This window comes from Trichechus manatus, unplaced genomic scaffold (assembly GCF_000243295.1).
Source record: "Trichechus manatus latirostris isolate Lorelei unplaced genomic scaffold, TriManLat1.0 scaffold00050, whole genome shotgun sequence".
In the NCBI taxonomy this organism is placed as follows: domain Eukaryota; kingdom Metazoa; phylum Chordata; class Mammalia; order Sirenia; family Trichechidae; genus Trichechus; species Trichechus manatus.
In genome coordinates, this window is record NW_004443986.1 from 11,434,416 (window position 1) to 11,451,395 (window position 16,980).

At 40.1% G+C, this 16,980-nt stretch overlaps 1 protein-coding gene across 8 annotated transcripts in view; it reads right to left on the minus strand.

The window, feature by feature from the left end:
- The window catches only part of OSBPL3 (oxysterol binding protein like 3), a 210,021-nt gene that overhangs the window by 62,806 nt on the left and 130,235 nt on the right, over nucleotides 1-16,980 (minus strand). For 5 of the 8 annotated variants that reach the window (XM_004377466.2, XM_023732342.1, XM_023732340.1 and 2 more), the window contains exons 5-10: nucleotides 16,063-16,176; nucleotides 11,459-11,626; nucleotides 10,712-10,835; nucleotides 8,576-8,679; nucleotides 8,279-8,371; nucleotides 6,832-6,988 (exon numbers count right to left, since the gene is read on the minus strand). In XM_004377466.2, the coding sequence (XP_004377523.1) occupies nucleotides 6,832-6,988; nucleotides 8,279-8,371; nucleotides 8,576-8,679; nucleotides 10,712-10,835; nucleotides 11,459-11,626; nucleotides 16,063-16,176 (760 nt within the window). The remainder of the gene's footprint in view (nucleotides 1-6,831; nucleotides 6,989-8,278; nucleotides 8,372-8,575; nucleotides 8,680-10,711; nucleotides 10,836-11,458; nucleotides 11,627-16,062; nucleotides 16,177-16,980) is intronic. The other 3 variants (XM_004377467.2, XM_004377465.2, XM_023732341.1) reach the window with 1 other exon arrangement.

The following is a 16,980-nucleotide window of genomic DNA, read 5'->3' on the forward strand; positions in this document are numbered from 1 at the left end:
TTGAACTGTGGCCCCAGATGTATGTGTTGAATTCCTGGCCCTTGCACCTGTGGATGTAATCCTGTTGGGAAATAGGGGTTTTCTTTCATTTTGTTATGTGGGTGGGTCCCTAGGTGGCACAAATGGCCAGAAGGCTAGTGGTTTGAACCCATGCAGGGGTGCCTTGGAAGAATAGCCTGGAAATCTGCTTCTGAAAGGTCACAGCCTTAAACTTATGGAGTGCAGTTCTACTCTGCACACATGGGGTCACCATGAGTCAGAACTGACTCTGTGGTAACTGGTTTGGTTTTTTGTTTTGTTAAGTTAATGCGGTCATATCAGTGTAGACCTTCTAAGTTATAAAAAGGCCAGAACAGACACAGAGACACGCATGGGGGAAGACAGATAACGTGTCAGGATCGTTTACACACAAAGGAACCAGAAACTAGGAGAGAGGACCATGGTAGTAATCAACATCCAGAACTGTGAGAAAATAAATTTCTGTTCTTTAAAGGCATCCACTTGTAGTATTTCTGTTACAGCAGCATCAGGTAACTAAGACAGCTGCCATTTAGAATTTAGATAAAACCTCAGTTTCCACATCTGTATATGTAGATAATACCCACACCTCAGAAGTGCTATAAAGAAACAATCAGAAAACATATGCTCAAATCACACCTAACACACAGTAGGATTTGTTAATTAATTTTCTTTCCTTCTTATAAATGAAAACCACATTTTGGGTGAATTTTCTTCAAAATGTTCAGATTCCTAAAATATCAGGGATGATCTGATCTTCTGTGAAGTGCTTCCTCTAATTTCCAAAACTCACAGGACATCCACGGTTTTACAGTATTTTCTAACCCACATTCCATCCAAATGGTTCTTTTATTTAGAGACCCTTAGTAATTTTATTAAATGGTCATAGTCATTTACTGATAAATTACATGAACCCAATTGCTCAGCCAACTTTTATGCTGAATTCAAATTTATGGTCAATAAATGATCGAGCTTTTCTTTAAGTTATATTTCTCTTCTAGCTTTAAATCTATGAAAGCAACGTCATTGTGACATATTTGACTTTTTATTCAATGCATCTATAAGCTCAAAATGGTTCAGAAAATGATCACTTGGCAATTAAAACTCAACACAGGACAAAATTCCAGCAATAAAAGTATACCAACTAACCTAATATAGTTTAATTTTATTCTACTTTTAGCCTTTACATTTGTAAGGCTTTCCCTCACCTAAAATACTTTCCGGCATTGCAGGAAAAGTATGAGTAAAACCCTACTTTTTTTTCCTTCCAAGGCAGAACATGAATATCCACTTCTATCTGGAGTACCCTATCCTATCCTAGAAGAAGCGTCAGTGGTGCAGTGGTTAAGTGCTCGGCTGCTAACCAAGGTTTGAACCCACCAGCTGCTCCACAGGAGAAAGATGTAGCAGTCTGTTTCCATAAAGATTACAGCCTTGGAACCCTATGGATCAGTTCTACCCTGTCCTATAGGGTCATTATGAGTCGGAATCGACTTGACGGCAATGGGTTTGGTTTGGGTTTGGTTATCCTATCCTAGTCTTTGCTTTTTCACCAAATTCAGTCATTTCTGTTGTTGCTAGGAGAACACTCTCTCCTAAAACCTCCTTGTAACAATAAGCAGCAATGTTAATTCTTTCTATGCAGTACAAAATGATTATTCATACAATGATAATTACAGAGCCAAAAGAGACAGGACAAATACTTTAGGACATTTCATAAACGAGGCAACTGAAGCCCAGAGCAGTTAACTGGTGAAGTCAAAATCCCTCAGCTAATCAGTAACAGAAGTGGTCTAGAACATGTGTCTCCTGACATGTAGAGGGCTAGCTCCAAAAGGCTTATAACATACAGTGTTTCCTGAAGTATGTTTCTCAGGAATTTTAGTTCCAGGGTGTTAATAGCCATTAAAGTTGGGAAGAGGGGAGCTTCTCAAATAACACTGAGAATCACTGAGTTAACCAAAGCTGACAGGACTTTTTGCTGCAGGACTTCTTAGGTCTTTAATACTTCCTGCTCCTTGGGTAAATCCAAAAGAGAACAACCATATTGACTAGCGTTTCCCAAGCATTTTTAATCATGAAACGTTTTTTTCTTAAAGCATTTTATGAGTAAAGTGTTCCATGAAATACATTTGGGAAAATGTAGAAGTTAGTATGTGCCAAGCAAATTTCTTCTGACTTTTTGGTTTTAGTATGTTTGTTCTCTGTTTGCTTGTATGTATACCAACATACACACAAAGCCAGAAATATGAACCAAAATAAAATTACAGTCTATAATATATAACACAGACTTTTAAAATTAGGTGGGTGCATGTTGGCTGCTTAACATTTAATCTAGCTTCTACAAAACCTGTTTAAAAAAAACCCTGTTGCTGGGGTCTGGGTATCATGGTTTCAGGCGACATTTAGGTCAACTGGCACAACAAAGTTTATTAAGAAAATGTTCTGCATCGCACTTTGGTGAATGGCATCTAGGGTCTTAAAAGCTAGCGAGCAGCCATCGAAGATGCATCAATTGGTCCCAACCCACCTGGAGCAAAGGTGAATGAAGTACACCAAAGACACAGGAAAATACTAGCCCAAGAGACAAAAAGGGCCACATAAACCAGAGACTTCATCAGCCTGACACCAGAAGAACTAGATGGTGCCTGGCTTCCACCAATGACCGCCCTGACAGGGAACACAACAGAGAGTCCCTGATGGAGCAGGAGAAAAGTGGGGTGCAGAACTCAAATTCACGTAAAAAGACCAGGCTTAATGTTCTGACTGAGACTGGAGGAACCCCAGAAGACATGGCCCCCGGATTCTCTGTTAATCCAGAACTAAAACCATTCCCAAAGCCAACTCTTCAGACAAAGATTAGACTGGACTATAAGACATAAAGTGATACTTATGAAGAGTGTGCTTCTTAGCTCAAGTAGATACACACGACTTTATGGGCAGAAAGGGACAGGAGCTGGTTGAATGGACACAGGAAGTCCGGGGTGGAAAGGAGAAGTGTGCTGTCACATTATAGGGATAGCAACTAGGGTCACATAACAATGTGTATATAAATTTTTATATGAGAAACTAACTTGAGCTGTAAACTTGTACCTAAAGCACAATAAAAATAAATAAATAAAATGGATTAATGAAAAAAAAAACCTGTTGGTGTCGAGTCAATTACAATTCATAGCTACCCTATAGGACAGAGTAGAACTGCCCCACAGGGTTTCCAAGGAGCAGCTGATGGATTCAAACTGCCAGCCTTTGGGTTAGCAGCCTGAACTCTTAGCCACTGCTCCACTAGGGCTTCTATAAAACAGTAGGGGTATGAGAAGTCAGATGCCTTTGACAAGTTGGAGAAAAAGTAGAAGGTCACACAGACTATGTTATAACATCAGTGGAATTCTTGACTTTAGTTCAGCTGCTCTGGAATCATAGTCAACTGACTAGTGATGTAGTCGCGAAAGAACAGTAGTAATCATTGGTTAAAAAAAAATAAGGTTTACACAGGAAGAAAGATTGAGATGCTTCGAGCGTGAATGTACGGATGTGAGAAAGAACATAAGATCATAGGACTTAGGGCAAACCTAAGAACTGTCTTTATTCTGTGAGGTCCCTGAATTATAACTTGTCTTAAAGGGACACCTGGAACTAAGAAGGGAGAGTTCTTTCTGTCTCTGCCAGTGTACTTTAAAACCATAGGAATGAAAAGATAGTTCTCGGGCTCCCTGTGGAATTCCTTGTCCTTAAGCCCGTGGGTGGGGATCAGGCTGTTGTTGAAGAAATGTACCTGGACCTTCCTCTGCGCACAAACCTTGACCTAGTCTGGGTATGCGGCAGCTCTGCAGCCAGCTGGTTTTCACAAAGCCGGAAAGACAGAGCAGCTGGCTGAGGTCCATTACAGACTTTCATTACGGAGGTCAGACCTCCGCAGGTGGACTGATCAATGGACTGAGTCAATATGGCAGCCTCTGTTCTGCTGAGGAAGCAGCTTCTGCAACGTAGGTAAAACGCAGGACTTCTGCCTTCAGCAGGGAGGCATTATCTTCTTACTTTTAAACAGACAGTTCATATTATTAAAAATGACTGGTGTTTTATAGGACTTTCCTCCCACAAAACCTAAAACGACTTAACTCCAGCTGATGGTTTAATGTTCGAGAATGGCCAGGTGGGTGTTTGAAGAGCTTTTAAGGGGCAAGGTAGGTAATTCTTCCCATTTTACAGGTGGAGAAATGTCAGCATTGCACAACAACTGAAGGAATTCTAGGACAAGTCTGAGGTGGGAATTTTTAAAAAGCACAGAGTGGTTTCCTCACAACCAATCTTGGCCTATGTTTTAGATTTTGTAGGTTAAGGGAAGAGAGAGCTGAAGGAATAATGTAAAGAAAGAAAATGTGGGGCTAGGAGAGGAAGGGGGGATACCTTCTCTCATCCCCTTTCAAGCACTACCCTCCCACTTAAACATTTTTAACCCGTTTTCCCTTAAAAACAATGAGCAATATATAAACATTAAAATAGAAAGAAAGATAAGCAGAAAGAATAATCATTTATAACCCCACCCCCATCACTAAAATGTTGATGTATACATACCCTTCCAGACATTTTAATATGACTATATATGCCAGAAGTATATAGTTTCTTTTTTCTAAAAAATGGAATCATTCATATATATATTGTTTTGTAACTTTATATCTTCACTTAATGATATGTTGTAAACATCTTTCTGTGTCAATAAAAAATAACCCTGACCACCCTGTCTGTGATGGCAGTGGAGCACTAGGTGAGGAAAAAAGACGCGGGCCAAGTGCCAGGCTGGCTGTTTTGTAGCCATTTGACTCTTAGGTAGTTCTTTAGCTTCTCTAAGCCTCAGGTTTCTTATCTATGACAGAGGTTATAATAATGCCTACTCCATGGGTTGTTGCTAGAATTAAAGAAGCAATGAATGTAACCAAAACCCATGGCCGTCAAGTGGATTCCAACTCATAGCCACCCTGTAGGACAGAGTAGAACTGCCCCATAGGGTTTCCAAGGAGCGGCTGGTGGTTTTGAACTGCCAACCTTTTGATTAGCAGTCATAGTGCTTAACCACTATGCAATCAGGGCTCCAATGCATGTAAAGTGCTTAGCAAATACCTCTATGATAGCTATGTGCTCAGTATAAGGCAGCCATTATTATCATGGTGACTACTGAGTATTCTATATACGATTATATTGCATTTTAAAACATCCAATCCCCTATTAATGGTTATTTCTAATTTTTTAAAACTTTTTATTTTGAAAATAATTATAGATTCACAGGAAGTTGCAAAGGCAGTACAGAGAAGTTCCATGTGCCCTATACCCAATTTCTCCCAATGGTGATATCTTAAATAACTATGGTACAATAGCAAAACCAGGGAAGTGACATTGCTATAATCTATAGAGCTTATTCAGATTTTACCAGTTTCACATGCACTAATTTCTGTATATGTGTGTATACTGTTCAGTGCAATTTTATCACATGTAGATTCATATAACCACAGCCACAATCAAGATACAGAACTTTCCACAAAGATTCCCGGTGCTACTCCTTTACAGTCACACTCATGATCCTCTCCTTTTTTCTCCTCCCCTTCCCTAACCTCTGGCAACCACTAATCTCGTCTCCATTTCTATAATTTTGTCATTTCAAGAATGTTATGTAAGTGGAATAATATAGTATAACCTTCTAAGATTGGCTATTTTCACTTAACATAATGCTCTTAAGGTCCATCCAAGTTCCTGTTGTATTATCAATAGTTCATTTCTTTTTGTAGCTGAGTAGTATTCCTTTCATTGTATGGATGTGCTTAACCATTCAACTGTTGAAGGACACTCGGGTTGTTTCTAGCATTTGGGTACTGCAAATAAAGCTGTTCTGAACACTTGTCTAAATGATTTTGTCTGGACTTACGTTTTCGTTTTCTGGGATAAATGTGCAAGAGTACAACTGCTGGGTTGTACGGTAAGTGCATGCTTAGTTTTACATAAAAAACTGCCAAACTATTTTCCAGAGTGCCTGTACCATTTTACATTCCCAGCAGTAATGTATGAAAGATGCAGTTTCTCTGCATCCTCACAAGCATTTGATACTTTGAGTATTTTTTATTTTAGCTGTTTTAATAGGTATGTGGAAACCCTGGTGGCATAAAAGTTTGGCTGCTAACCAAAAGGTTGGCAGTTCAAATCCACCAAGTGCTCCTAGGAAACTCTATGGGGCAGTTCTACTCTGTCCTATAGGGTCACTATGAGTCGGAATCGACTCGACAGCAACAGGTTTGGTTTGGTTTTTGTTTTTAATAGGTATGTAGTGATATCATGGTTTTAATTTACATTTTCCTAATGGTTAATGATGTTGAACACCTATTTCTAATTTTTTATATGATAAACAATGCTACAATGGCAATCTTTATTTGGATAAATTTTAAGTTTTTAAATTAATTTCTACAGATGAATTCCTCAAGGTGGAATTGCTGCATAGAGATTAAAAAAAAAAAAAAGTTGAATCATAATACCAAATTGCCCTCCAGAAAACTATCAATTTATACTCCCATCAGCAGCATATGAATTGCTCAGCTTTTGAAGTATACCTAACACTCTCACTACCTCCCCCAGGGGATTAAAATGAAACGTTTTGCCAATACATTCCTCACTACCAAGCAAATAAAATAAAATACAAATGAAGTTGCCCAAAATCTTAACAGAGCAGAAAATGAACCAACTAAGATACCCTCTCCAAGGACATCCCACATTCAGACATGCATTTAACGTTTTCATCAAACACATTACGAAGAAAGAAAAGCCATTTACCTTTATGGGCAATATGACACAGATCTTCTTGCATTTTGGAAAACTCTGATGAGGTTTCAGAGCCATCAGAATAATTTTTCTCTTCTCCAAAATCCAGTGTTGATAAATTAGGATTGGAGGAGTGTAGTCTTAGTGGGCCAGAAAGAGGCTTAGGGACCTAAAGTGACACCAAACACAGATATTTCTCTTCAGTTGCAGGTTACTTAGACTATTTACTTGTTTCTGAGTATGGAGAGCGGAGCCCTGGTGGTGAAGTGGTTAAGAGCTCAGGCTGCTAACCAAAAGACTGGCAGTTCGAATCCAGCAGCTGCTCCTTGGGAACCCTATGGGGCAGTTATACCCTGTCCTATAGGGCTGCGATGAGTTGGAAACAACTCAACAGTAACTTTTTTTTTTTTAAAGTATGGAAAGTAGTAAGAGAAGAACATTTTGTAACTAAGGCTTTCTATTGAGTGAGATCTACTTAACAAGACAAAGAAATGAAAAATCAGGAGAACATTTTCCAAAGCAAACTGCACTGGCTTCTGAGAAATAAAAATGGGTAAGAAATCACATATTCTTCTGGAAATTATGGGAGCATTAAAGCTACAGGTTGCAAATGACATCCAAAGATGCCAGGCTCTTTCTCATTTAATGCTCAATTTCTTCCTCTTGGCAAAAATCATCCATATCTATGTTGCTAAAGGCAGATCGGTTTAAAAATGCTTTTCTGTATTTTCACCTGGAACTTCTACAAAACAAAGTGACTTCTCACATGTTTGTACATGAAATACTCTTTACTTTAAAATCATTTAAGGTCAATCCACAAAGCGCTTTGAACCAAAGAGTATATAAGAGTATATCAGATTATTTATGTGAACACTCATTTTTAATTTTGACTCTGACAATGTTGCAACTGAATAGGAAAAGGTCAAGCTGCAAATCTTGGCCACTGGCTTAGCTGGGCACAGGGAAAGACAGCCGCTTGCATGACACAGTGAACCTCCCCTGGGAGACTGGGAGGTTGGAGACAGGAGGCAAAAGGGGGTCTACACAAGGTCCTGCTCCCAGAGACTCAGGCCAGTGGACTCAGGGACGATAAACCCACTGACCATCAGCAGAAGAGGTAGGTCAGAACACACAGCCACAGCAGCCATAAACAAGGCCGATGCCCAAGCAGGGAAGAAGGCAAGCTAAACACCAGAGAGCGGGAAACCAGAAGTCCTGCCAATGGCTGTAGCCTTCTAAGTTCACACCATTTTTCCCTTAGAAAATATTTTCTCCCCTACCAAATATCCATGATATGCTTATTCTATTATCCAGAAAATCGAAGTGATTGAATTCATCTCTCTCCACAGGATATTTATGAAGAATGGTCTGTTCTCCTTTGAGTAAAGGTAGCCCCAGCACGTGGTGTGCAGAGCAGAGTCAGTGAAGAAGCTAGCCTACTAGTGGGAGCAACGGTTACCTGCAGCGTTCCTTTAGCATCTTTGCCAATAGCTCTGGACCGCCACCTCCTGTGCGATCTTTTTTCCTTTTTGGGACTTTCAAAAGCTCCACCCTTTTTTCAAAACAGGAAAGAGAGCACAGACAGTAAGGTCCTCCAAACCAATAGGGATAAATGCACGCAAGGCGAGTATCTCCATTCCCTCAAGTTTGGCTGAAGCGACCAACCAGACAACATCCCACTATTAGTCAAAGGCTGGGGAGGAGAACAGAAAGCAGAAGGCGGCCAGGATGCAAACAGAAGAGGGATCTGGCTAACCTGGATGGCGTTGATAGCTGGTGCTGAATACGTCCGATGCAGAACGTCCATATTTTGTAGGAGCTGGCTCATTTCCACCAGATAGGTGTGACAGTGTGCCAAGTCTTGGGGAGAAAGAGAAGAGTGCTTGTAACTCTCCACTAGCAAGACACAGAAGGAGGATGCATGGACACTTATCTGGCATGCAGGTTCTACTGTGTTGGGTGCCAGCAACTTTTCTTATTTATCTATATTTGATTTTCCATTTGTAAGAATAGCAAATTTTACTTTCTTTTTTACTAGAGAAACAGCAGAGTATAGTGGTTAAAAGCATGGATCTGGATCCAGACGGCCTCACTTTGAATTCACTCACTGAGCTATGAATCTTGGGCAAATTATATAGCTTCTCTGTGCCTCAGTTTCCTCATCTGGAAAACGGGGATAATGATAGCACCTAGCTCATAGGACAGTTATGAGAGTTAATGAGTTGATATACCAGAGTGTTTAGAAGAGTACCCGGCACACAGTAAGTACTAAGTAAACCAGCTATCATTAGCATCATTGTGATTACTGATCTTGCAGCAACAGGCTGCCATTATTGTCTTGTAAGGACCCAATACACACTAAATGGATGCAATGAAAAGCAAGGTTGTATTGGTATCTAAGGATATCTTTGTCTATTGTGGACCTGTGTGAGGATCATGATGATCCTCTGCAGGGGTGCAAATTGGCCTGAGAGAACCTAAGACTATTCTCACACCAGTTCCTAGGTCACCAACTCAAAAGAGAGTTCCTAGTTTGCTATTCACTGCGTGCATACAGTTGTTTCTGCTGAGGGATCAAGGCCCAAGTGCCTTAAGATACTCACTGCCGTTGAGTCAATTCTGACTCATAATGACTCTGTAGGACAGAGTAGAACTGTCCCCATAGGGCTTCTAAGGCTGTAATCTTTAGGGAAGCAGACTGTCACATCTTTGTTCCACAGAATGGCTGGTGGATTTGAACCACTGACCCTTCGGTTAGCAGTCAAGCACTTAACAACTGTGCCACCAGGGCTCCTATGCCTTAGGATAGTGACTCTCAAATTTTAGTGTCATCAGAATCACCTGGAGAACTTGTTGAAACACAGATGCCTGGGCTGCAGCCCCAGTTTCTCATTCAGTATATCTGGGGTGAGCCCAAGAGTGTGCATTCCTAACAAGTTCACTGGCCATGCTGATGCTGCTGGTGCAGGGATCACACTTTGAGAACCACTGCTCCAATATGTCACTCAGTGACGTTCATGAGTGACAGTTATTGGGGTATGATAATATTTGCATATTATTCAACAGGATAAGATGCAATTTTCAAGGCTACCACGTAGCATCTTTCTTATTGGTACTTCACAACCTTGGTTACACTTTAGAACCACTTGGAAAAATTTTTAAATTGCATTTGCCCAAATCCCAGACAATCAAATCAAAGCACTCCCCACCCCCATTGGTGATTTCCTTTTTTTTTTTCGGTTGCCCAGGTGATCCTTAGCTAATTAAGGTTGAGAACAGCTGAGCTTCATTGTGGCAGCTGTTCTCAATGCTGGCTCCATATCAGAATCACCTGGGAAACTTCGGAAACTTACTGATGCCAGGGCTCCACCCTAGACCAATTTAAATAGATTCTTTGCGAGTGGGGCCTGGGCATGGGCGTTTTAAAAAGCTTTTTTTGGTGTTTTTAATATGTAGTCAGGGTTGAGAACACCTATTTTACAGGGAACCTCCCTTTAGTTTGCCCACTCATTTCTACAATAGTGATTCTCTATCTTGGATGTGCACCAGAATCGTTTTTGGTGCTGAAAACATAGAGAGAGATGTCCAGACCCACCGTCTAGGGATTGTGATTTAGTAGTCCTGTGTGGAAATAAGACATCAGTGCTTGAGAAAAAAGGAAGAATTCAAAAGACGAGAAGAGAAAAGCTCTCCACATGCACACCTGGGTGGTGGCATAAAGCTCTACAACCAGTGTCTTTTGTTGATCATGAGTTCAGCCTTAATAAAGGAAAATAACAAGCAGGAATGCAGATGAAAGAAGATAAAGAATACAAATTCATTTATGGTGTAAGAGCCAAGTCAGTTCAGTTTAAGAGCTGTGGGAGAAAGCACAGGTTTCAAGTCACTCTACCTTTTGAGCATTTTTCCATGTCCTCCGAAGACTGTAACCACAATGGAACTCGCGTCTCCCCACCGCAAGAAAATGACAAATTGCTTCCGGTTTGAAAGGAATTCTGCTTTGATATACTGCTGCGCTGTTCCACAGACAACAAAAGCACATTGCAAATGAAAACAGAGTCCAGAGGGAACACTTTCGGGTAAAAATAACAAAGTGGCCTAGTCACCAACGGAAGCCATCTGCCTCTAATGAGGAAGAAGTCTCTGGCAAGGCATTCTGCAGAAAACCCTAAAATCTCAGGCTGTCACCCCAGCTTAGCCACACCAGGCTAGAAGACCTTGGACTGCAATCCTTGTTTTCTTCTCTGTCAAATGGTAGTAATACCAAAACTGATATAAATGGTTGGAAATATTTTACAATCCTACATGGCTATAAACGCACCTATTGCATTTTACAACCAGATAAGAAAACCAAAACCAAACTAGTTAAGAGAAAGCTAGAGCATTTGGGGACATTATAGTCCTGCTTGAACACTATTTTTCAGTTACTGGACTGCATGTAATATATGCTTACATTATATTAAGATATAGTCCTGGTTCTGACTAATTGGGCAAACACAACTAATTAAATACCAGCTCAAAGCTTTTGCTGCTCCTCCCCTAGAACCTTTCCTTCCTCAGACACAGCCTCCCAGATGAGACTCCCCCACACAAAGGCACCTGTCCCTTTCAGATTAATGACTGGCAAAACACTGATTACCTTCCTACTTGAAATGGAGTCAAACACCCCAGACGCAGAGTCTGTGATGGTAGATCCTGAGAAAAAGTGATTCACTTCGTGTGGAAACATGGCAATTTCATTTTGACGATACATTCTGTGATGACGGAGTTTGGATACCCACTCATCAAAGCCATCTTCTGATTTCACCTAAAATATGTTAAATTGAAAGGAGGAAACAAGAAAATCATCGAAAGGAACAATTATTTGTCAAATTGAGGTCACTCCTGACCCCCAGTTTTTTCAAGTTGGCACATGTGCTATTGTTGTTGTTTGCTGTCATAGTTGGCGCTGACTCATGGTGACCCCACGTACAAAGAACGAAATACTGCATAGTCCTGCACCATCATCACGATCGTTGATATGTTCGAGTCCATTGTTGCGGCCACTGTTGCATTTTGAGTGCCTTCCAACATAGGGGACTCACCTTCCAGCACTATAACCTGTTGCCATCGAGTCGATTCTGACTTGTAGTGACCCCATCGGACAAGGTAGAACTGCCCATAGGTTTCCAAGGAGCAGCTGCTGGATTTGAACTGTCGACCTTTTGGTTAGCAGCCAAACGCCTAACCACCGCACCAGCACTGTATCAGACAATATTCTGTTGTGATCCATATGATTTTCATTGGCTAATTTTTGGGAGTAGATCACCAGGCCTTTCTTCTTAGTCCATCTTGGTCTGGAAGCTCTACTGAAACCTCTCCACCATGGGTGACCCTGCTGGTATTTGAAATACTGGTAGCATAGCTTCCAGCATCACAGCAACATGCAAGCCACCACAGTACGACAAACTGACAGCTGGTGGTTGGCACAGAAAGACATGTAGAAATATCATCTCATTGACTTGTTCTACATTTCTGTGGTCTATGGGGGAAAGTGAGAGGAGGAAGTGAAAAGTAAAAAGGTCTTCATTAAGTATATATTTATGCTATCTATGAAAAAATCCAATTGTTTACTATTTTTGGAAGGCAAAAGGTACGAGTTATATTAACAGATAAACTGAAATTTACTCTTATCTTTCTCTTAAAGCATTTCCAAGTTCCCTGGACCCAGTGTCTCCTATCCCCACAGAAAATATTAACACCATTTTTCATTTTAAACTCTTTAATAATTCAAATTTTACAGATCAATCTTCTCTGAACTGGAATGAATTAGTAAATTCTTCCTAAAATATTTAACCTTGTTAATCTTCTTTGACAAAGAATACATCGTGAAGAATACATGTTAATGAATACGAAGGTTATTTAAAAGAACATTTCTCCTGCTCTCAGGAAAAAAAAAAAAAAAAATCTGAGGAAACATTATCAGTGATTTCCATGACTTTTCATACACACACACAAACTTTTACCTATCCTTTCCACAGATGAGTGATTATCAATATCTAATTTTCATAAAGAATAATGTCTGTAACTAGTAAAAATATTACATTAGAAAATATTTCAAACATTCATAAAAGTACTAAAAAGAATAAGCACCTATGTATCACAGACATTTCTTAATAGTCAACATTTTGTGTGTGTGTGTATGAGGGTATGCCAATATATTCAAAGTGAAAAAAATGATAGAAAGCTATCTATTAAGAGACCAAGAAAAAAAAAAAAAATCAGTTGTCATTGAGTAGATTCTGACTCATAGCGACCCCATGTGTGCAGAGTAGAACTGCTCCATAGGGTTTTTTTGGAAGCAGATTTCCAGGCCTGTCTTCCAAGTCACCTCTGAGTGGGTTCCAGCTGCTAACCTTTAGGTTAGTAGCTGAGCCCTTAACCGTTTACGTCAACCAGAGACTTCTGTGTTAAGAGGCAGGCACATGAAGCTGCAATTTGAAATATCCTGAAGGATGCATGGTAGGTGAACTTCCAAGAAGACAAATCCAGGTCAATCCTGTTAAATTTTTACTAACGCTACAGCTGAGAGCAAGAATGCGGGAATAAATGTCAGGGGCATCGTTCCTGTTTGAAACGTTGGCTCTTACGTTTGTTTTGTTGATTAACAGACATACATATGAGACTTAAAACCCTCTAGGTACTACTTTTACCAGAAAATGCAATAAAAACAGACACATCTATTTGTCTCCCTAAATTAAGTTCTTGAAATGTATTTTATTTCCCAGATGTGGTTAATCCGAATTTTACAGGAATCTTGATATAAACTGATTGTGTCATCCTTTATACTAACCTAATCTAAGAGGCCCTTAAAAGTAAATGCCCAAAGCACTCATCTGGACTCTTTTTTATCAGTTAAACAAGGTAGAAGAATTTAAGTACTTTATTAAATAAATGATTAGCAGACCCTTAACTAGTTACAGGACTGTACACTAGTTATAGGACACTTAACCTCTCTGCTGCCCGGGCCTGTCATCTATGAAATAAAAGAATGGGAACAGACTGCCCACATTGAAAAATTCCGTGACTCTGGGGCTATTAACTAGAACTCTCAAATGACTACACTGACCTATACTTCACGGTCATAGCTCATGTTCAAAAACATGAACAAGAAGCATAGAAAGAATTTAAAGTGAGTCAATACAGAGAAATACTAAACTATTTTTATTAAGATACTAGGATTCAACGTATTTAAAGGCATTCAAGTTTTTTTTAAATTAGGAATTAATCATTAGTGTTATTCTGTTATCTAAAATAGTTGATAAATGAGAACCCATTATTTCCCGACCAAATCAAAAAACAGAACCAAGAGTTATTGGAAGTAGGTGGAGAAATAACCTAAACTGCTCTAGAAGAGATTGACCATTGAAACAAGGGAAGTATTCTTTCTTCAATCTTTTTTTTGTTTGTTTGTTTAAAGATTACATCAGTCTTTTTCAACCGGGAGTGATTTTGCCTTCAGGGGATATGTGGCAACATCTGTAGATATTTTTGGTTGTCACACCTGGCTAGGAGGGGTGCTACTGGCATCTAGTGGGTGGAGACCAGGGATGCTGCTAACCATCCTACACGGCACAAGATTGACCCACACAACAAAGAAGTACTCAGCCCAAAATGCCAGTAATGCTGAAGTTGAGAAACCCTGCTTTATACAATAAACTACACCCACAGGTACAGGGGCTTAAGTTAGGAAACAGATTTGACTGTCTTGCCCAGCCAATCAATCACATGTATGTGTTAAGCATGTATTGTCCAAGTACTGCACATAAGCTATGAAGGAAACAGGGACATGTTAAGACATGGAGCTCATACACTCATGATTTTATTTTCCCAACCCTCAGGCTCTGCTTCCAATACCCCAAGTAATTTGTCTTTACAATTCTCTGGAAAAGGATCTTAATATTTTCTAAAATAATTTCTTTTTTTAAAAAAAATATTTTATTGTGTTTTTGATGGAAGTTTACACAGCAAACAAGTTCCCATTTGACAATTTCTATATAAGTTGTTCAGTGACATTAGCTACATTTTTCACAAAGTGTAAACATTCTCTTTAATTGCATTCTGGTTGTTCCGTTTCCATTCGCAATTTCTTACATTCAGGTACCACCTAATAATCATATACAATTAATTAAATTTATTGACCTTACTGGGGAGCAGGCATCATGCCAAGTTCTCTATATGTTGCCCTACAAGGTTAGCATGATCATTATTCCCATTTGTCAGGTGAGAAAGCCAAGACTTTCAGAGATTAAATAATTTGCCAAAGGTCAACAGCCAGTAAACAGCCAATTCAAGATCTGAACTAGCTCCATATCTCCAAAGCTTATGCTTCATGATTTTAACTGTTTATACCACCATCATGGAGCCCTAGTGGTGCAGTGGTTAAGGGCTCTACTGTTAACTGAAATTCGGTGGCAGTTGAACCCACCAGCTGCTCCGTGGGAGAAGCATGTGGCAGTCTGCTTCTGTAAAGATTTATAGCCTTTGGAAACCCTAAGGGCAGTTTTTCTCTGTGCTTAAGGCCACTATGAGTTGTAATTGACTTGATGGAACAGGTTTGGTTTGGTTTTATACCACCACCTAACAACCACCACCACGACCTGTGGGAGAAAGAGGGCAAACAGCTTTAAGAGGCACTATTTGGAGACCTGTACTTTAGGGAAAAAATTCCTGACATTTCATTGTAATATGAGAATCTTAATGAAATCCCTATAAAATTAGCTGGAGATATAAGACAGGGCTCTGCACACTCAACGTAAGTATTATTGTATATCAGGGGACAGACCTATAGTAAATGTCCTTAACCAAGGATGTTACTGCCTGGGGGAGAGGTAGTATTTAGAAACAAGAAGATATTTTCTTCCTGATTGTTATCACAATCACTGGGGGAAGAGGTGCTACTGCTATTTAGGGGATGCAGGGACAGGGATACTAAACCTTCAGCAATGTGACAGACAGTTCTCCACAAGGAAGAACTGTCCTATCCAAACGTCAATAGGGTCCATTACTAAACACTGATAATGAAGATCTTCTCACATGTTGACAGAGTATTTGGAAATATTCAAAAGGCATCACAAATAGCTACAAAATGGCAATGAGGTCCATGTGGATGGCATGTCCTTACCTGTACAATAACTGACAACCCCTGCCCAGCACGAACAGAACCTGGTGCAATGGGAGACAGTGCCTGGGAAGCAACCTCACCTTCAGATGGTAGATGTGCTCCTCAGTATCAAGATCGATGCACTTTGATGACTTCTTCACAGACATCACCGAGAGCCCAACATCAATGCAGCCATGCAGCTTCTCTCTCTCTATCTGCACAGGCACCAAGAGGGCTACTTGAGAATCATGGTGTTAAAAATAATAGTAACATCCTTGACATCCCTTTCCTCTACTCTTACTTTCCCAAACCACTAACAGCAAACATAACAATTAGTATTCATCAAGCATTTAGTGTGAACCAGTACCTTGTTAAGTGCTATACTTGCATTATCTTATTTAATCTGTGAAGTAGGAAACCTTATCCCCATTTTACAGATGAGGAGACCAAGGTACAGAGAAGCCAAGTAACAAGGAGTTTACACAGTCACTAAGTGAGGCAGTCAGAATGTGACTCATGCTGTATGACTCCACTGGCAGTGAATTAACTGCCAACACTGTTGCCCACTGAATTAGTTTCTGGTGTCTAAATTCATTTAACATCATCTAAAAAGGAGAACATGGGCTAGAAGCTAAGAGAAGCTAGAAGAGGAAGAAAATGAGAGAAGTGCAGAGTGAGTGAAGGGCCCCTATAATGGGTAGGACTGAAGGCCAGTCCAGGGATGGATTATCCAATAAACAAGGTACGCACAGGCTTACTTGTGCTTACTTTACTAATCAAAGATGTGGTGAAACCCATGTGAAACTGTGCACTACGGATTAATAAGTAAACACAATTAAGTCCTGTGTACCTTGCTTACTGGTTATCCACCCCTGGGCAAATCAGAGCCCTTGTAAGCGGACTGTCTAGTCTTCATCATAGGCAAACTACATACCTCCTTCACCCCAGGCCTGCTCCACCAAACCCCTCAGTCACTATAAAAGTGGCAGTGACAGCTGCCCCATATATTGTTTCTGCTA